The sequence below is a fragment of the Sander lucioperca genome, chromosome 3, assembly GCF_008315115.2.
Source record: "Sander lucioperca isolate FBNREF2018 chromosome 3, SLUC_FBN_1.2, whole genome shotgun sequence".
NCBI lineage: Eukaryota > Metazoa > Chordata > Actinopteri > Perciformes > Percidae > Sander > Sander lucioperca.
In genome coordinates, this window is record NC_050175.1 from 17,062,141 (window position 1) to 17,083,242 (window position 21,102).

At 39.4% G+C, this 21,102-nt stretch overlaps 3 protein-coding genes across 10 annotated transcripts in view; 1 reads left to right on the plus strand and 2 right to left on the minus strand.

The window, feature by feature from the left end:
- On the minus strand, nt 1-10,449 carry hnrnph3 (heterogeneous nuclear ribonucleoprotein H3 (2H9)). Of its 4 annotated transcripts, XM_035999398.1 has the most exons (12): nt 10,094-10,180; nt 9,901-9,937; nt 8,918-9,010; nt 8,207-8,362; nt 7,582-7,725; nt 5,292-5,430; nt 4,282-4,481; nt 4,021-4,116; nt 3,117-3,232; nt 2,305-2,440; nt 1,878-1,934; nt 287-1,008 (listed from the first exon to the last, which is right to left on the minus strand). In XM_035999398.1, exons 3-12 carry the CDS (start codon nt 9,003-9,005, stop codon nt 929-931), a joined length of 1,212 nt encoding a protein of 403 aa, XP_035855291.1. In that variant the 5' UTR covers nt 9,006-9,010; nt 9,901-9,937; nt 10,094-10,180; the 3' UTR covers nt 287-928. The 4 variants fall into 4 exon arrangements, with proteins under 4 accessions (XP_031170236.1, XP_035855292.1, XP_035855291.1 ...); XM_031314376.2 differs by lacking the exons at nt 9,901-9,937; nt 10,094-10,180 and adding an exon at nt 10,346-10,449 and having other exon boundaries at nt 1-1,008; XM_035999399.1 differs by lacking the exons at nt 9,901-9,937; nt 10,094-10,180 and adding an exon at nt 10,352-10,437 and having other exon boundaries at nt 1-1,008.
- Nucleotides 10,179-15,862, plus strand: LOC116060667 (phenazine biosynthesis-like domain-containing protein 1). 2 transcript variants are annotated; one of them, XM_035999400.1, is made up of 10 exons: nt 10,179-10,424; nt 11,644-11,743; nt 12,913-13,011; nt 13,350-13,459; nt 13,694-13,723; nt 13,874-13,962; nt 14,114-14,205; nt 14,488-14,571; nt 14,810-14,872; nt 15,051-15,862. In XM_035999400.1, exons 2-10 carry the CDS (start codon nt 11,683-11,685, stop codon nt 15,161-15,163), a joined length of 741 nt encoding a protein of 246 aa, XP_035855293.1. In that variant the 5' UTR covers nt 10,179-10,424; nt 11,644-11,682; the 3' UTR covers nt 15,164-15,862. The 2 variants fall into 2 exon arrangements, with proteins under 2 accessions (XP_035855293.1, XP_031170239.1); XM_031314379.2 differs by lacking the exon at nt 10,179-10,424 and adding an exon at nt 10,993-11,400.
- The window catches only part of dna2 (DNA replication helicase/nuclease 2), a 16,516-nt gene continuing 10,746 nt past the window's right edge, over nt 15,333-21,102 (minus strand). For all 4 annotated transcript variants that reach the window (XM_035999396.1, XM_035999395.1, XM_031314370.2 and 1 more), the window contains exons 14-25: nt 20,922-21,035; nt 20,597-20,706; nt 20,246-20,355; nt 19,990-20,118; nt 19,529-19,621; nt 19,169-19,362; nt 18,840-18,929; nt 18,306-18,519; nt 17,825-17,914; nt 17,452-17,637; nt 17,176-17,322; nt 15,333-16,920 (exon numbers count right to left, since the gene is read on the minus strand). In XM_035999396.1, the coding sequence (XP_035855289.1) occupies nt 16,867-16,920; nt 17,176-17,322; nt 17,452-17,637; nt 17,825-17,914; nt 18,306-18,519; nt 18,840-18,929; nt 19,169-19,362; nt 19,529-19,621; nt 19,990-20,118; nt 20,246-20,355; nt 20,597-20,706; nt 20,922-21,035 (1,531 nt within the window). In that variant the 3' untranslated portion in view covers nt 15,333-16,866. The remainder of the gene's footprint in view (nt 16,921-17,175; nt 17,323-17,451; nt 17,638-17,824; nt 17,915-18,305; nt 18,520-18,839; nt 18,930-19,168; nt 19,363-19,528; nt 19,622-19,989; nt 20,119-20,245; nt 20,356-20,596; nt 20,707-20,921; nt 21,036-21,102) is intronic.

Below are 21,102 nucleotides of genomic sequence, written 5' to 3' on the forward strand. Positions count from 1 at the left end.
ATTAAATATAAAATTTATTAGGCAAAATGTACAGCTCAAATATAGAGACTTTATTTCACTCTCACTCTTTGAGAGTGGAATATATATTCAACTTAGTTTTAAATTCTGTAATGAACTGTGAAAACATTCATAAAAAACACAATGGCTCACATTTGTCAAACTTTTCAAACCAGAAAAGCTGATCTGAAATCCAGTTTGAATTAGTATATTACAGCTTGGTCAAATGTACTGCTGAAAATAAGTTTAAACCAGAATAAACAAAGATTTTATAAACTTTTTTTTTTTCAAATCAGAATTTCTTACTTAGAGATTCTTGGAATGTTTTGACGTTGCTTCTCACTGCTCCACCTACTAAAGAGCATCATTCACCCCAGCCCGTCAACCAATCCAAAGCAAAGTTTACATCAACTGATCAGATTCAAAGTAACCATGCTCAAAATTATCCTTTTCTACTTATTAAATCCCTCAGCTGTTCATCTGTGTTCTATGAAATTCTGTCTCCTCTGCACTGACTAACATCTCCTGCCAACAGTGGGATGTGAAACAAGACAAATTAAAGTGCATCCCTTTCAATGCCATTCAAAACTCTGGCAAAATAAATGGTGTTTGATTTTTTTTAAAAAAAAGCTTACTTTTCATGTAAATCATGAAAAACTATTACTATAACCAATTGTTTTAAAAATGTAAGAAACATATGCGTCTTCATATGCGTTTAGGAATGGTATAATAATAGTGCTTGTTGAGGTCATATCTGATCTGTTCTAGTATCTGAAATAAGATTTTAGTACAACCACCATAAAAAGAACGGCTGTTACGAAACAAACGACTTCAGATCAGCTCTTCTGCTTAGAAAAAGTAATCGAGTGAATGTGGCCTGAAGAGACGCCAGACAAACGCCAGGATGGATTGGAAGCGTGGGATGACATCATCAGTATGAACCTCGCAGCCCGCTGCTCCGTGAGCCTCCGCCCCCTCCTGAGTTACCATAGTAACCGCCGCCGCCACGACCTGAGATGGTTTTGAAAAGATAGATCAGTGTAAAAAGGATGAAGTCATTTCTTATGACCATAATGACTACAGCTGTTTCCATCCACTTGTCAATCGAATTATCTGAAGTTCGCTAAAAACATTCACGCGAATAAAGTCGGTGAAAGTGTGTTTCCATCCAAGGGCTTTAAAGCAAATACAAACCTGTGCGTAATGACGTCACATGCCGTTTTGTGGTCAAATTGGTATATTGAATATATTTGTGACATTTTAAGTTGTTTCCATTCATTTTCACACTAAATCACACAACATTCAAACTAACATTTGCGAACAAAGTTTTGCTCGCCAAAATGGATCACACCGTCTACCTACAAATGATTAATATTGCACAAGTTGTAATAGTGCTTATGTGCCAGCTGATAGCGACATATAGCTGTTAAAGTTCGCCCGTTAATTAAATTAAATTAAAGTCTCTCGTGTCCTCATTCGTCCACTTATCGGTCTTTGTTGACACCCGCCATGTCTGCAAAGAAAGCGGAAATCCGTGGCAGAAATGACCTAAAACAACTTCTTCGTTTTATGGCGGGTTACAACCATAAAATGACCTAAAAACGTAAATCGCAATTCATTATTTATTCTGCAAATAACGTTTGCATCAGTGTTTATCGCATAAGCCGTTTACCGATTAAGAGAAAATCCAATGAGATCGAACGTACAAACCTTTCAAATTTTACTGTTTCCATAAGGCATTTTTCATTCGCTATTACTTAATTCGCATCAAAACGTGTGGATGGAAACATGGTTAGTGTGAGTTAAACAATTAAAATAAAAGAACTAACACCCAACTTTTATTCATACTTTATTTATCATAAAAGATAAGGAAAACTCACTCATTTCAGCTGCTCCACTAGCTGTTGAGTTAAGAAACAGCTCAATATAGCGATGCTCTGTGGAGAAAACATCATTCCGTCATTCATATTGAAGAACTTGTGTTTCTTCTACTCTTTAATGTAAATTAAATTCACCTGCTTTATGTCCAAGTTTAAGTACAATCTGAAATATCTCAAATAATGTCATGAGAAATACCAGGATTATATTTTCATAATGCTCTTTAAAAAGAAATTCCAACATTAAATCCTGCCCCACTCAGTAAACCATCTAAAACCCTGGCAGCTTATCTGTTGAGCTTGTTGATTTATGCTATTATTCTGGTTCTGCTATAGCTATAGCTGATTCTCTTATGTAGCGTGAAGAAAGGTGTTAACACGAACCAACAAAAGACAAAGACAAGCCGAAGAAGAAAACAGGAGGACATACGCATGTGGTTCTTGTCTTTAGACATGGCTGCCACAGCGTCTTCATGGGAGCGAAACTCCACATCTGCTTCTCCAGTCGACTTCCCGTTGGGAGCCACATCAACGTGGACCCTCAGGGGATTCAAAGGAGAGAAGAACTACACCAACAAAGAAAGACATTAACACAGATACATACATACATGAGCAGGCAGATACAGATAATGCCAACAAGCTTTTTTCATGACTATCAACATTCAGCATTTATTTAAATGTAGTAGCTTATTGGGCTTCCTAACCAACACCATTATACAGTATGAACACAACATTAACAGCCTTACAGATACGCGGCAGAAAATGTATGGGTGGATTCACCAATTCAAAATGATTGAATGTTTTGATGAAAGATTTTGCTAAAATCAACACTTGGATAAGCTTCGTAGCTGCTGCAGCTAGCAGTAGTGACAGTGTTTGCTACGGATCTGATGGAGCTAACTGAAACTTCACAAAAAAGGATTGAACAGCCTCCAGCAGCACAATCCACTGTCACAATAATGCCACTGTAAGTGTACAACCTCTCCTGACAGCCCGCAATCTGATACAAAAACATTTTATAACTAACATCACTGCGTAAAGCAGTAAACGGAAAAAAAAATCTATGACTTCTGTTAGTTAAATGTAAGGCTTTTGGAATGGCTTTGAGGAAACTGAATTCAGTGCTTTTAAAGACTTTTCAAGACCTGAAGATGCTCTGCATATTGTTTGAAAAAATCTTCAAGAAAAATAATAAAATGAACTGGCCTCAGTGTGTGTGTGTGTGTGTGTTTGTGTTCTTACTTTAGCGATGTCTCCCTCTGTGGCACGGAAAGGTAAACCCCTCATATGGACAAAATGACCGCCGTGGAGGCCTGAACAAACATCATTTTGACCACCGTAACTGTGGCCTCCTATCCCTGAGCCAAAACACAAATGCATCCACAGATTACCAATCCAACCTTTATTGATGTAGAAAAGAGAAGTAATCTGATACATGCAAACTTTTCATTTACTTAAAGGTGCACTATGCGTTCCCGCATGACGTTACTTGTGTTGACGTTCCAAGTAAATTCAAGCTCGCTCCTCCCCCCATGTTTCTGTAACGGTCATGACTAACTGACTAACTGTCACTAACCCCCACACCCTCCCCCAACCATCTTGTCGGTGATTGCCTGGAACGTGTTTCTTGTATTTTGGTGCACAGCCTGTGCCTCCAGTGGGGCAGGCAGCTAGCGGATCAAGGAGAGATGCCTACGATTTGAGAAAAAAATTAAATTGCGCTGAAACCATGCAGGAACTCATAGTGCATCTTTAATGATAATAAGAAAAACAACATATTAGAAGAAAAACATACTGTATGTGTGTTTAGGTTATTAATGTGTCTTGTTAAATGTGTGAAGTATTTATATAGCCTCCTATGAGAGACTACAAGCCAAGAAGATCAAAATATGCTGCTTTAATTTAATTTACAACAATCCTAATTCTATTTATTCACATAATCAATATAAAACTTAAAATGTTTTTTGTTTTAGATTTGTGCCAAACTGTCATTCATTTGAAAGAGAAAAAATGTAAAAAAAAAAAAAAATTACTGGAAGCCATTTTAGCCTTTTGGCAGGGATGCCAAACTTTTTATAAATTGAGGCTTACAAACATGTATTTCTGAATGGCAGACTCTAGATGGTAAAACATTTTTGGACTTTACCTCTTGCTACCCTTTCGCCTCTCACTCGCTCATCAAACATGCCGTTGCCAAAACAGTAGTTGTTGAAGCCATTGTAGCTGTCAAAGTCACCGTAACCTGGACACAAACATAACACAATTGAAGCAGGGCTCATTCATCCACATCACCAACGGCTCCACAAGACAGATGACAAAACCTAACAACAAGCCTAATCTACACAGACCAATTACACTTTTGCAGCCACAAATATTCCTTTATACAGAAATACAGAACTCTGCTTACCTCCTCCATAGCCTCCTCCACCCCTCATGGTGTCCATCAGAGCCCCACCGCGGCCAGGCCCGGGCCCAAAAAACCCTCCCCTGGGTGCCCCCATCATGGGTCTATCGTAGGGCCCCGGTCTCTGGCCTCCCATCCCCCGCCGGGGCAGCTCGTAGTAGGCTTTGATCTCATTGCGACTGCTCTTAAAAATCTCTATATACCTGCAATATAAGAGGCCATTGGGGTGGATCGGGGCAGAGGAGAGGGTTAAGGCATAGAAATGGCTTAGCTCAAGCCACATACATACATATGATATACAGAGAGAAAAGATAAACACACAAAAAACAAATATTCTAAATAGTGGTCTAAGTAGTTTTAACCTGGAGCTGAGTGTCTGAAAGACTGAACAACCTCAACAAAATCTCATTATTAGCTGGGATAAGGGCTGTAGTAAAGGATGTTCTATGCCAACCTCCACTTGTTACTTACAGTAAAGAAAATCCTTACAGGGCTTTTATGTGTTGTATTGATCATTTTAATGATCAAGAAATGCCAAAAGAGATGCTTTAATGGTAGAGGCTGCCTTGACTAACCCTAATCCCCTCATCTACAGTAAATTATCTGTAAAATACATGTATAAAACGATATGAATGAAGTGTCAATAAAATGATCCAATGTACCAAAATGTTGCTCTAATACAAATAAATAGATCTCCCAGGTCTTAGACGACCAACAGCAAAACTGTCTATGGCATAAAATACTCACACCACCTTAAATTTACAGATTAGAGCTTTCATCTCATTATTCAACATGTCACCATTGTTACAATACATAAACCCATTCAAACCCATCCCCTTATCATTTTAATAAACATGATCCACCCAATTAATTTACCCATGTTATTATTGTTTACCATAATTATTCTAGCACACCAACCCATGCTTATCATTCAACCATAACAGAACCCATACCATTAATACTGCAATAGAAGCCCAACCCAGTCCAGCCCATCCCTTTCCCCTCTGTCCCACCTGTGCCCTATTCTTTCCTTGTGTTTCCCCAGAGCCTTTTCTGCTATCTCCTTTGAGGCAAACTGCACGAAGGCTTCCCCTGTGCTCCTCCCCTGGTAGTCCACTGGCAGAGTAATCCCATTTGGCACGATTCTCAACCCTTCAACCCAAGCACACATAAATACATAGGTCGGTAGGTAGACTGATAGATGTGTAGAATAGAAAGAACAACACCCACTGCATCACTGGAGCTTTCAGGATTAATAAATATCAGCTGTAGTATCTGATAAGACTGCATTAAAAAAGGGACCTCTGAATGAATGTGTGAAATGTATTTACACAAGGGGCCCAGCAAGGCGATTAAACAAATACTGGCCTGGAGTCAGCAGCTATAAAATTAAAGTGGACGCATACCAAAAAGGTTCTTACACTTAACTGAATTTAGTTCAACATCATTAATTATTAGTGTTGATCCACACTGTCCCATAATAATTCTCAAGTGTTGATTATCTTAGATAAAGGCTACCAGTGAGCATAATCACAATACTGACCCCAGATCAGCGTCATGGGACTGTCTCCTCTCAGCCAAACTAGCCCAGTCTATCTTTGAACCCCCTTTAGGAGGCATGATAGTAACGTCATATAGAATATGCATGCTAAATAAATTGTTAGTTTTACACTAACATGATATGAGGCATACTAACATTTCATAGCAAGGACAAATTGGTAAACACAGTATGACTATACTACAAGAACAAACATACATACATACATATAGTACATTAGGCCTTTGGGCCATGACACACAGACATGTTGACTGACTATAAGTCAATATAAGTCAAATTAATACCACTTTATAATATGAGAGAAATGCAAAATGTGAAAAAAGTGTTGGCAAATCTGAAAATGTACTTTGAATGTTAGTGTTTTTTCGTATCCTTATGTCGTGGTGTGTAGTTCTGGTTTGATCAGTAAAGTGGAAAGCACTGTTCAAAGTGCAGTTAGCCGTAATTTGAATTTGTCGTGATACAATCAAAGTCACATTTCCTAATTCCATGGTACTCTTTAAAAAAAGAGCTTGTAAATGTAAAGTTGGCCGTTGTTCCACTTTTGTACAAATATGAACTAGCCACCAGAATAATGTTAAAGACGCTATAGTCAGATAGAAATTCTACATATTGTGGCTTTATATTCTACCTGGGCCTTTAGACTTGGAACAATGTAAGAAAGTGATAGTAGACATGTTCTTAGACTTTTAATTACAACTATTTCTTGGCCTTATTTAATGAAGCAGGGCTCCAGACTAACTTTCTACATTGGTTGCACTGGTGCGCCTAACTTTTTCATTTAGGTGCACCCAAAAGATTTCACAGCGCCTTTTGGCGCTGCAGTAATACATTTTAAGCATCATTAGATTATATCTAAAATGTTATTACCATATTTTTGATTGTTATATATGTGCATAATGCTACCAGAGAGATAGTGATGATCTCTTTAAGCCACTTTAACAGTTTTAATGTAAACATCCACAAGAAAATATGGCTTTAAAACAGAAAATGATGATGAAAAAATAAAACAGAAATAATAGGCTAAATAACACAGATTCCATAGTTAAGGCACTATAAATCCTGATTGAATCATATCATATTATTAATATCTGAATAATAGCTATTTCAATTTGTTGCACGTTTTATACTTGCTTAAACTAGACTTATTGGATTTCACCGGGCGCAGCTGATTGCAGCCACTCTAGACAATGCTTGTGATTCCACCAGCGTTTTAGAAGCGTCCCAGAAGGGGCTATCCGCTCTGCTCCGCTAAAAATACATGCCGTGTCTATTTTTGATGGAGCCCTAGCACGTTGCACAGAGCAGATCGAGCCGGGCAATAGACCGGAGGCGGAAGCACCGCGAAACGCCACAGAGCACCGCAAAGTGCATTTCTCTGCGGCAGTCAAGAAGCGATTCTACTCCTCTAATCTTTTCTAATCACACATAGAGCTGTCTGTCAGGCAGCGTTTCGCGGCGCTTCCGCCCCCTCTCTGAACGCATAAATATTACCCAAGAGATAAGTGAAATGTATGCAGAGCTTTTAGTGGTTTTGTCTCATTTGATTGTCTTGCACTGCATGCTAAGATGCTCTTTCGCACAATTTAAAAGCTAGCTGCAGTTCTGTCAGCACCCTTACACTGTGGTGTTTTACAGTCAAGAAAATTACAAAACTACAGCGTGTCTGTAAAAACTATTCCTCAGATTAACATAAATGGTGTAATAGCAGTACAATTCAATAATAGTTACAAAAGTTTATGTACCTGAGAAAAACTGAACAATCTCCTCCTTGCTGCAGCCAAAGGGAAGGCCTCTAAGTCGCAACATGGAGCCGCTGCAGCTGTCATAGTCAGCAGGGCCGCTACGTTTAAGTACCCAGTCCATCTCACTACGGTTCGACTTGAACACTGATTCAGACATACACACGCACACAAACATGTCAATGTCAAGATCTGAAAGGACAATTAAACTTAGAAAATTACAATTGTTTCATTAGTTTGGTTTAAAGCTTCACACACACACACACACGCGCGCACGCACGCACGCACGCACGCACACACACACACACACACACACACACACACACACACACACACACACACACACACACACACACACACACACACACACACACACACACACACACACACACACACACACACACACGCACACGCACACGCACACACGCACACACACATGCACACGGAAATGTATATTTGTATGGGGAATTCAATATAGGTGACAGACAGAGTAAACAAAAGAGTATGTTGCGTTTTGACTGTGTTTTATCAGTAATGTCATATAATGCAGCAATTATTCAAAGACAAAGTCGACACAGGTAAACACCCACTGGTCCATTAGTCTGTCGTGATTTGTTATATTGCTTACCCTCTATGTATCGGTGTCCCATGTATTTACGGTCCTTGGCAAGGGCATTCTTGAAATCCTCAGACATTTTCAGCTCAATAAAAGCCTCTCCACTAGGACGTCCTTCTTTGGAGTAGGTAAAGCACACTCCGTTTACTTTCCCAACGATGTCACAGTCTGTAAATAAGTAACATCGATTGAGATTTCCTTAAAAGGCTGCCTACACAAACATTTCCTGTCATAAAGAAAAAAAAATCAGAATAAAGGGTACAACTAGATCCAATCTAAATTGAGCCATTTGGAGCTCAAGCAAATAGAATCTAACAATATGCCATTATCTGATCCACTTGAGATCTTGACTGCTTTCTAACGGCTGGAGTCGTGTGAAATTTGAAACATTAAGATGAGGTTGGGAAACCCATGTCGTTTCTGTGCGTAGTAACAAGACAGGTTGTAGGAGAGACAGAAGACTCTTGGACAGTCACATATAAAATGTCTATGAGGCGAGTTAGATTCCACTTATGCAAACAATGAAAAAAAAGTTTTGTAGCAGATTTCAATTGCATAGCTGAGCAGACTGGTTTTGCAGTGCAGCCCTTAAGTCACAAAGGAAAATAGTTGTGTTTATTGTCACTCAATTGTCATTCAATCACACTGTTCATGCCTCAAGCTGTAAAGACGTGTGTGTGTGTGTGTGTGTGTGTGTGTGTGTGTGTGTGTGTGTTTTCTCACCAGAGAAAAAACTGGCAACCTCTTCCTGCGTGCAGGACCAGGGTAGTCCTCTGATCCGAACCACATAACCCTCTTCATTCAAAGACATCCTCACTGCCAAAGAGAACACAACATAGCAGCAACACATTACATTACTGTGTCAATAATACTTTTATTAAATACAGACACTTGGAAAAGACCAGGTCACACAGTCATCATTAAATAACGCTGTGCTTCCAGTATCCGCTGACCTCCTAACAATCCTCAGTGTGTGGAGTCCCTGGGCGCAAGGTCTAAATTAAGGACAGTACAATTCTGAGTATTATCTGCGCAGATTGCTTTAATAAATAAATACTTTAAACAAACTACTTTAAAATGTCTTTATAGATTATTACAGCCACATGTTGCTTCTACTTCTATGCGTACAGTACATTATAACCAGAACAGAAGTATTCACCTGTGAAATATGTGCATATAATTTACAGATATCCTCAGTGTAATAATGCATTGCACAACACCCTTTCTGTAGGAAACTGGTGTATTAAACAAGTTTGTAATCTGTATAAAACTAAACAATTACCAGAGACAAAAACGGTGTACCCGGAATTATAAACAGTATGCAATAACAAATACCCGGTAGGAAATCTATTCATTTAGCACCATTAAAACTCGTAACTGTGGCTGTCACAACAGTTAAACTAACCTTTATTACTTCCTCCTTCCAACTGTCTCAAAGTGTAAAACCAAGAGCCTTGCTAGCTAACGTAACGCTAACCACGGTTCAACTTACTAAGACCTTTCCAAACATATCCTAACATGACGTTATTTATTCTGTAGTAAAGTTACTTCTTTGAAGGTCGCCACAGGATAATATTTGACAGCCTGGATTCTGGGTTCTCTAATGATGCAAATGTTCCTCTGCTGTCAGGCTGACTGGCTAATGTTAGCTTGATAACATTAACGTTAGCAAGCTGGTTTCACACCACAGCGGAGCAATCGCCTACCTGCAAGATCGTTCCCCAAAAAGAAAGCGTTTTTTTTTTTTAAAGTGGTTCCTGCCGCCCGTCGGTTACCGTCAAAAGTTCTGCACGGTAAGCTCTGGGTATGGCAAGTATAGCAAAATATGTGCGCGTTAACGTGGGCGGCAACCGCTTCATACCCCTACAGCCGTGATCAAAACCGCTTTCCCTCTGCCGCCTTGCCCTCATTCAAATGACTGGAGGCGGCGAGTTACCGTGCGGCGGTGAAATTTCCTTTACAGCTAACGTTAAGGCTAACAGCTAAGGGCTAACGTTAACAGCTAAGGCTAACGTTAACTGTAGGACACCGACAGCGGTCAAACGTACAGGGCAGAGGGCGTACGATGTCAGTGGTCATCAAAATATATCCCCAGACCAAAATATGTCAGACGTCAGTGACAAACGTCTGAAAACGATGAAATTATCTCACAGTTGCCTCCCGTCCCCGGTCTCCTGCTCCTGTCCCGAGCCTCTCAGGTGTCACTAACCTTATCAGCAAACCCGATCAGGTATGTTGTCGCGAGACTTTGACAAGTTAAAAGTGTGTGTGTGTGTGTGTGTGTGTGTGTGTGTGTGTGTGTGTGTGTGTGTGTGCGTGTGTGTGTGTGTGTGTGTGTGTGTGCGTGTGTGTGTGTGCGTGTGTGTGTGTGTGTGTGTGTGTGTGTGTGTGTGTATATATAATATATATATATATATATACATTGCTATTAATAGTATTGATATTATTATTAATACAAAATAAAAGTGTTATAGGAAGAGGGGTTATGTTATTTCTTAAAGTTCTATCAAGATTGCTTGTTAACAGGCTGTGTGCGTTTATAAACCCCGAGGGAGTAATGGAATGTATTTACATTTTTTATGCCTGTTCAGCAATTCATTTATTGATACCTCTTGTTGCACTCAGGCAGGCATGCACACTGTGGATGCTAAACAGTATAGTGCCTGCACTGTGAAAAAAACTAAGATCAGCATGCTGATTATTTAGGTATGATAATCTACAAAAGCATAAATCATACATTGTAAGGAAAACGTATCCCCCAAAAAGTAGGCTAGATTTTTTTTCCATCGAAAGGCACATTTGAACTGTTATGACCGCAGTTAATTCATTAAATGTTTGTAGCCTATGAGTGAGCAGAGATTATAGGTCTATTAGCCTACATGACAATAACGAACTCGTTTCTGAGTTCCGACACTAGACAAAGTGTCTAAACACTATAGTCATGCCTCTGGAAACATAGGTTGAAAATCTGGCAACCAGAGGTGACACTGAGGGGCGTCTGCTGAAACCAAACAGACGGGGTATAAAGTCCATCAACAGCAGCGGGTCGACTGTGTAAAACTTCACCGTCCTAACTGTGACTGTTTTAGTTTCAAGCCATTTTCATATTTCGTCTAATCATAATGGAGATTCCAGTATTTACTCTAGACGCCTTCACAAATTTACCGTTCAAGGGAAACCCTGCGGCTATTTGTCCACTTATGCATGTGAGTAAAAGACACTTAAAATTGTGTATTTGGTTTGTTCAAGGATCACGACTGCTCCTTGTAACATTTATTGATCAATTGGACATTTTCAGTCAGCAAAGTTCACAAGTTTTAGTTGTTCATAATAGGTTACATAATTACACAATTTGTTGTAAAATATAGTTAATGTTTTTTTTTTTTTTTTAAATCTATCCATGTATGTGCATTTCTCAGTGTCACAAAAAAATATTTGTGTTTTAAAAGGAACTGAGTGATTATTTGTACCAGAGGATAGCAGCAGAGATGAACCTGTCAGAAACAGCTTTCATCACCAGGATCAATCCCTCTGACAATTTTACCACAGGTAATATCAAATCATATATTACCATTACATAATTTATTATTGATCATACCTATCAGTTTCTTGTCAGATGCATTCAACAGAAATGCACCAGTCTGGGACAGGTTAGCATTTCATTACAATAATTACCCCAGTGTTTCAAACAATCCTTGCCCAATGTACAACCTCGTTATTGAGGCTGTTGCAAGCAATAAAGAACTCATGGAATAATAAAAGCACAAACAATTTTACCTTCAGAGGAAAGTGCAGATTTTAATTGCAAGTATGGACAACTCTCACTTAACAATTATGCCTTCACTGTTTAGGATCTGTTTGGAAAATCCAGGCACACTGATGAGAAACAAACAGATTAATGGATTACATTGATATACCACTAACTTAAGCAGTTGTTTTGATAAAGTCATAATATACATGTTAATCATTGCAGAAAACTAAGTGGCTATAAGGAACAAAGGTAGAATGACAAGTCAGACATTGTTTAAGACATTTTGGTTGCAGATAAAAAGACACAACTGTGAACCTCTGTGCATGTTACTGAGCTCACTTTTCTTCTTTGTGTTCAAAACACCTGTCCTCAGCAGTCTGACAGGCAACAACACAGCTAAGACTTGCATTGTTGGAAATGGGAAGAACAATGCAATGAGCGGTCAGTTAAAAATGCAGCATGTAGTTACTCAGTTTCACAACTGGTAGCCTACAACTGCACAGAAAGGAATGCCAGTTTCATTTACGCACAGCTTAAAAATCTCTTGAATGAAGGTAAATATTTCCACTAAAGTAACCATACGTAACCATAGTAGAACTCCAATAGGTCTCAGACTTTAATTAACGTCATACTGTATATGCACCTCAAGTAGATTTGTTTTTAGATTAATTTTCCCAGAGGGATATTTGTTTTCACAGCCAGCACACAGAAACATATAGATATACACATCACTATACACATCTTCATGTATACATTCCTTGATTCAATACATTAAATTCATTGGTGGATATGTACAAACTTCCCTTTATAGGGTGAAATTGTGCTAAATTTTAAGCAAATAATTTATTCCCTCAATGTTTTAGATAATTTGTTGTGTTAAATGGTAGACTCTGTGGATGATTATGTGTAGGCTTCATGTTAAAGTTCTATGTGTGTTAAAGCACCTTTCTGACAATGTGATTAAAAGGATCAAGGTTCCGACTTCGATGGTTTACACCAACCAATGAAGTGAATCTGTGTGGTCATGCCACTCTGGCTTCTGCAGCAGTGCTGTTCAAGTATAAGCGTAAGTTACAAAACAAACACACAGACATGAACAGCATATCAAGGTTATTTCCAGTTAAAATCCAGTTAATGCATTGGCTTGCTTTGGAACTAAAGAAAAGACAAACACAGAAATCCATAAAGTTTAACTGGGAGGCATTTTGAAATACTTTTGTAATGATTTACCTGACAATAACAAAGCTGTCCATATTGTAACGCTGTTCCATGTAAATACACAGTGCAGCTAAATACAAGAAAGAGCAAAGTATTGTTAGCCAACGAACCCACATCTGTCAGTAAACCAAGTTCATCAGCTAGCCTGTGAGCATAATGTGCTATGTGTATATATATTCACGTTAGAGAATGAGAATCCCAAACTGGTGTTTGAGACCAGGAGTGGAGATCTGGCTGTCACCCAGCAGGGGGAAGGGTACATCATGGACTTTCCTCTCAACCCACCAACCCAGGAGGTACAGTATGTGGTCAGATAAATACAAGGATAATACAATTACAGGTTCAATTATGTCTCAAAAAACATGAAATAATGTTAAGATTCAGCTGTAGCTGGATTAGCAGAACTCAAACATTCTGCATTAGCATTGCAAGGTTTTCCAAAAGAAAGTTGTTTAGTAACTTTGCAAAGTATTTGAAAAGACAACACAATGCTATTCTAACGGTTTGTTTTCTAAAATTTGTTTTTTCAGGATGCCAATGAGTTCAGAGACATCATCAAGGTTAGTAAGACACCTGTCAGCAAGACACCATGTTTTACAGTACACTCCTGCTTCACTGTCTATATGTGTAGTAGTATGTCAGTGCGATTGCATTCCTGTGTTTGTGTGTGGATGATTAACTGTGTCTCTGCTTCTGCATGTGGGATACAGGCTGCGGTTGGAAACCACCCGATCCAGGATGTATATCTGAGCTCCAACACGAAGAAACTGCTGGTTCGACTGGCTGACAGCTGTGACAGGTTACAATCAAAACGCACATATGCACACGCACGTACACAGTATAATAGTCATTCATCTTCACAAACGGGCAGTGTCTCCTAAATCTCTCACTTGTGTCTCACCATGTTTGTTTGTGACCCTGCTTATGTGCTGCATGCGTCTTTTCTGCAGGTCAGTGCTAACCAGTCTGAAAGTTGACCCTGTTGCTCTTCAGAGCAGTGAGACGAGTGGAAGAGTCAAAGGAGTAATCATCACCATGAAAGGTAACAGGAGCTAAACAATGATTTCCTTTGGTTAGACCAGGGGGATATTGTTGGACAGTTTTATGACTTGTTGGGCCGGACCACATGCAGTAATTTCAAATTTACAGTGGTACCAAAGTTAAGACATGCAGAGTCTTTTAAGTAATACATTGCAATGCTAAAACCTTTATTAGTTAGACTTTATTTGTGTGTCTATATGTTGCATTTAAATGCCCATCGGAGGTTTTTGCCTATTAGCCAACAAATGACATGTTAATCAAATTGTCCTTTTTCTGCCAATAGGATCCCCAGACTGCCAGCCAGGATACGACTTCTACTCCAGATTCTTTGCTCCATGGAATGGCATCCCTGAGGATCCCGTCACTGGTAGACTACTTCTACTAGCCCTACTAACACAGACAGACAGTCTTTGTTGGGTTATAGTGTGTGTAATATTATGTTGCAAAAAAGTACTTTCTGATAATTAAGTAATCCTACACATTTCTATACAAGCAGCAAGTACTGGCAAAAATACAAAATCGTGCAATGTACAATGTCAGATGTCTAGCACCCACGCAGTATAGTTGGTAAAGGCATATTTCTTATGCCTTTTGTGTCCCTGCAGGTTCTGCCCACACTGTCCTGGGTAGCTACTGGTCTAAGAAACTAGGAAAGAAGAAAATGCTGGGTAATTAATTGAACTAACTCCACATTAACATTTGATCAGCAACTTGTCCCAGTGCAATTTTTACAGTCTTTTACAACCAATGTGTCATTAACTTGATAACAGGTGTCATTTTCTGACTATAAACAGTTCATTACTACTGAGCTGAACCATACTGACACTCATATTATCCCGTGTGTAGCTTACCAGTGCTCCAGTCGAGGCGGGGAGCTGGAACTAGAAGTGAGAGACGACGGAAGAATCTACATATCTGGACAGGCTGTCACTGTCCTGCAGGGAACAATCACACTATAGCCACATGTAACCTAAAGGGTTGGGGATGATAGGACAGTCATTACGGATGGTTAGAGATGGTTTAAATAAAAAGACAAACGGATTATTGTCCAGACTGGTCAATCTAATATTGAAACATCACTCAGCATGCTAACATACTACAGGATGGAAAGAACATCTCAAGCTTTGATAGCATTTGTATTATTTATTCACAAAACTGACGCAAAAATCACATAAAAAATTAAAAACTAAATACAGAGACAATACATGAATAATTAGAGGTTGTGTTGGAGGTCAAACAGATCAAAGGTGGAATCACCGTTAGCTTTGTGACGTTATACAACCTGCTCTAATCACAGTAATGAAAAACTAAATCATTAGTTAAATTATCACAGTTCAATAATTGTGGTTTCCTACAAATTCCTAGAGTTTTAACTGGTTCTCATGATACCAAGTAGTTTCCTTTGTAATCATTCTGTCTCCGTACAGCTTTAGGTTTGCTTGTATTCTGTTGTATGCAAAGGAATTGACTCAAATACTTGGTTTTGTTTGAGCTTTTTGTGTTACAGACACTATAACTTTATGTATATACCAGTATGTTGTTTCCATTTCTTTACTGTTGTAGGCCGGTGTAGTCCATTCACAGATTAAAACCAAGTACTGTCGATGCCATATTACTCATCAAGTACGTATGAAGTTCAGTGATGTATAGTTGATCCACAAAATAAGAGATTACAGTACACACTACAGCCATCACCTCATCCTTTATACAACATGTACTTGAGGTTTGATATGGAAAAATATTGATTTAGTAATTTAGGACTACAAATAATTCTGTTGTTTTAACTGTGTTGTAGCATCACTTTTCTGTTTATAGTTCAAGATTTTTCATCCTACAGTTCAACTGCAGTTCAGTTGACAGACATTTCTGAGCTTATCTGACTGTTGCAGCTGAGACAAAAACAAACTTTAAATAACTCGGTATGGTCTCCATATTCACATAGGAATGACTTTGTGTGTTGTGTGTGTGTAAATGCTTAGAGAAAGTACCAACAGTCAAGTCTAAAATATTGTCAGTGTATCAGTAGAGTCCTAGTTGAGGTTTGACACATGGTACCATAATCCAGCAGCTAAGCTTGTTGAGGTTCAGTCTGGTGATTACGTTTTTGAGGCCGCTCTACTCCACTTGTTTCAGTATGAAAAGCCCAAAAACGCAAAAGATGTGGCAATACGAAAAGATGCTGAATGGTTCATTTAATATTTAATTTTTTTACAACAACGCAACGTCTGTTTCCAAGAGCTTTGTATAATAAAGACTAATTTAAAGTCATTCTAATATAAAACTTGTTTAACTAGTGTGGTGCAGATCAGAGACAGTGTCCGCTCAAAATGCTACACGTTCCTCAGGTGTCATTCCTAGTGTGTTGATTATTGTAATCTGTATTTCCAGTTACAACGGGAAACACTGCCAATTAAATTAGTTTACTGGAACGCTGTTCCAAGTCGTACTTTAACCCCTGGGATACTTTTAGTTGATTTTCTTTTCCAAAGATGGACAGGACAGCAACGGCTAGGTTTTAAATTGTTGTCAACTGATCACAGCCTCCAGATCATTCAGTGTGTTTGCAGATTGGCATTCAATCTGTGCCCTATTGAGGTGATCCAGAGCCACTGGCTGCTCCACTCTGACACTGGAAACACCACCATGGCTTCAAAGACTTCTTTCAAAGGGACATGCTTGGTAAGGCCTCGTGGGCAGCTGGCGGGAGCTGGATAATGTGATGTAAGAGTTCAGGAAAAAAAACTTTAGAAACACATAGAAATACATAGAAAAGAAACAACAAAAACTGCATAGAAGCAGTCTTGTAGCCTCAACGACTTGCTGTTCAACACACTTCAAATTTCCATAACATGTAAAGCTTAATTCTGCTGTACAGAACTGTTTACTAACACCAGATTTTGCAACAAATGACTAGCATTAATGCTAACGGTACTCCCATCAAACAGTAATGTATGATGTAATTAAAGGATATCATGTTCTCTTCCTGGAGATGGTTGAGTAGTTTCTCCACAGGAGCGTAGCGTCGTAGCGTTTTGGTAGAGCCCACCATCAGCAGCTTGTGTTTAGCCCTGGTAATGGCTACGTTCAGGCGACGCCAGTCCTTCAACAGCTCTCCCAACTACGAAAGGAGAAAGAGCAGAGAATCAGGTCAGGTTCCCACTCACCTGTTGATTTGCATGTTCACCAATGCAGAGATTGAGGCACAGTAGAGAAAATGAAAGGGAGATTGTAATAGAGAAACACTTACGTTTCCTTCGTCTGTAGTGCTCCTCACAAAAGAAAAAATGATCAGACTTTTGTCCCGTCCTTGGTATCTGTCCACTGTATTCACCTCCACACCGGTGAAAGCAGAGGACTGCAGCAGAGCAGAGATACTCTTTAACTGCTGTCTGTAGGGGGCGATAACACCTATATCACTGGGCTTACACCCTGCCTGAAGAAAATAAAATAAGCCAGTGTTAGTACAACAACTAGCTATGCTGATTATTTCTCTATTTTTTTCCACTTTTATTCACTTTAAAAAAAAAACCGTGTCATTACCTAAGAATTAAGCAAGGACTTTAAAAACCCCACTGCATTTTGCCATATTTACTTGAGGATCATTTGGGCAACTGATGTACCTTTATCAGCAGTGAAAGGATCTTGTGTATGAGAGCAGCCTCGGTGGGATTGCTTACGCCCCCCTGCTCCACAGACTCTAGTGCTGGCACCTAAAGGAAGCAGTGGAGAGAAACAAGATGTTGACCAGCACATCTCCATTGTCTTACTCACAACAACAGCCATATGAAAAACAATCGTATTTCACATAAATCACTTTCTTCAACAGTGGAAGCAGCTGACTTAATTCCTTGATCTTTTACCAGAAAGCAGACCTAATAAAGCCTGTATCAATCATCTACGCTAAAAATGTGGCTAGTAAAACATTTTTAAAGGACATCCAAACTCACAAACAACTAACAGAACTAAACTGAAGTTAACCAGCCCCCTTCATTGAGAATATACATTTTCCAGTCAAATATCAACATCTTCTCTCTTGACTCAGTTCTACCTCAACACAACATCAAAAACTACTGCTTGACGTGCACTGAATATTTTACCAACCGTGGAGCAATCTAGGAAGCAAACAGGGTTGCTGGGCAACAACGTGGGCTGTATCCAAGCCAGGTCGTGCTGTGGATGAGTCTTAGAGTAGGAACTAAGCTCCGACTGGACAGAGAGCACAAAGGGCAGAGTGAGCAGGGCTGTGGCTGTCCTCTCTGATCCACACTCCAGCCGGCCCTCATACATCAGGGAGTTACTGAGAGACATTATCTGCCTAAAAACACAGAGCACACACTGTTTATGATAGAGTGGGAATCATCTGTTTGTCCTAATGACTTTTGCCATACTGTTTTGTAGTTGCCATGTGAATAGAATAAGTTTTCTCTGCAATGCTAAAGCCAGACAGCGCGGAAATAACAGTTTCTCTTTAAGATCAAAGCAAATTCAGATTTTATTCATTACAGATAATAATGTTTGTGCACAAGTTTGTGCCATCGTATTGTTAGCAGTTAAGAGTGAAAATGCCATTTGAGCTCATAATAAACGAGACAAAATTACTGAAGCATACAGTGTTGTCTGTGTATGTAGGTGTACCTATTCATCCGGTACTGTACATTGAGTTGGACCACTGCTCCACTATGGAGCTCTAGTCGCTTAAATAGACTTTCGTCCATCCCAAGTGACCTGGAGAAAGAAAGAGATATTTCTGTTGACATTATCTTAACTTTGCATTAATTACCCCGTCACATTCCCTACATACTGAAACTTGACCTTCACCATAACTTAATGTGAAAACGGTCCCATTTCACCCATATGAAGACAAATAACTACAATAAATGTACCTAAGGCAATAGTTTTTTTCTTCTCTTTTCACACACACACACACACACACACACACACACACACGTTAAGGCCATTTTTACCTTGCCTCCTGATTTTGTACTATTGGTGGCAGCTGTTGGTGATCTCCAACCAGGACAAACCTCTTGGCATAGAACAGGGGTCCCAGACAGATAGGCTGGCTGATCTGTGAAGCTTCATCTACGATGCAGAAATCAAACCGGCGACGTGTGAAAATGGGATGCTTGATGCCCATACAGGTGGTTGCCACTACCAGCTAGACAGAGAGAGGATCGGTATCGAATGGTAATACATTTACTTGTTTTATTTAAATGTAATGTTGTTGTAAGGTACAATATCAACACGTGACATGTCTTGATGCAGGACAAACATTGAGATAAATCAGTCAACGTTGTTGCAATTATGACAAAGTAACTCTTCACCTCCTTGTTATAAAGCTGCTCCAACTCTGACAGACTATGAACTCCCTTCTTCCTCGCACTTTCCTCTGTGTAAGGCAGGATGTCTGGATGAACCTGGAGAGGGAGGCAGAAAACAAGAAAGAAATCAGAGCAAGCCGGAGAGGACACAACAAGACTTGAGTTTTTAAAATGTAAATTTTTTGGTTGAACGGCTGATTAAAAAAAATAAAAAATACAGATTAATGCATCCCCCAAATATGACTATTTTGACATATTACTGTACAACTTTAATTATATTTAATGATGATTTATGATTTAATGCAAATTACCATATGAAAGAATGGAATAGTTTTTTGTAAACAGCAGATACCGTTTATCTACAAAATGTTTATATTAACTGTTATAAAACAAATGTGGGAAGTGTAGACTTATTTTCTGTACTGTAGTTCACACTGAATAACAGACGTCAAAATATAGCGCACCTTCTGCCCCTGCCCAAGACGCAGAAACCCAACCCTGAAGCGCTTTAGCTTCAGCAGGATGTTGTCAACAGCAGAGTGGGTGTAGCTGGTCAGCAACACACTGAACCCACATGCGTGAAGGATGCGAACCTGAAAGAAAAAGTGAGGATAAGACCAAGAGCAAGAAGGGTTAACGTTGTGGTCTCACTAGGGAGTAGATCATGTTGATTTCTGGTTCAGGCAAGGTGAAGTTTATAGATTATGGTTGGGAGTTTACCAGGGTGCAGATGGTTGTGGTTTTGCCTGTGCCTGGCATCCCAACAATCAGTGTGTAGTCTTTAGATAACAACACCTTCTTCATGGCCTGCTTCTGTGGTTTGTTGAGACCTACACGCACACAACACACGCACACAACACACGCACACTTGAAACAAAACTTTAACTCCAGCAACTGAGCAACATTTCTAGGGAAGTGCATATCATGTCTTCCAATTTTAAGTTGCTTATCTATAGCATAGCATTGTCCCCCACAGTAATGGGAAGTAGAACACAATTGAATAATGGAAAGGACAAAAGAAAGTAAATGAGACAGGCAGAGTAGAAGAACAGAGCAGAGTAGCTTCGTCACCTTTGAGGATGTTGGCCACCGTGTCCTTGGCCTCTCTTGGCAGAACAGAACTGAGGTTGGAAATAAACTCTGGAGGACGAAGATCAACAACCAGCTCCCTCAGGCGATCACTGCGGAAAAAATGAAATCTGTGAGACTATTGTTTTAACTGTAACCTAGTTAATTCTTAGGGATATGTTGGTTTTGCCTTTACACACACACACACACACACACACACACACACACACACACACACACACACACACACACACACACACACACACACACACACACACACACAGCCGTCATAACTTTGCATTATTGCATTTCATTTTACTGTACCTACCTGTCCTGGCAGTTTTCCATCAGCCTGGAGAGATTGGTGAGGTGAGTGCTGAGGCCAATCACACCTTCATCACCGTCCAATCGAAACAATACACCACTGAACTTAGACAGGTCTCTATAAAACATATTAAACGACAAAACAGGTGTAAATTCAACTGAGCAGCTGATGAAAGAGAAGTCCA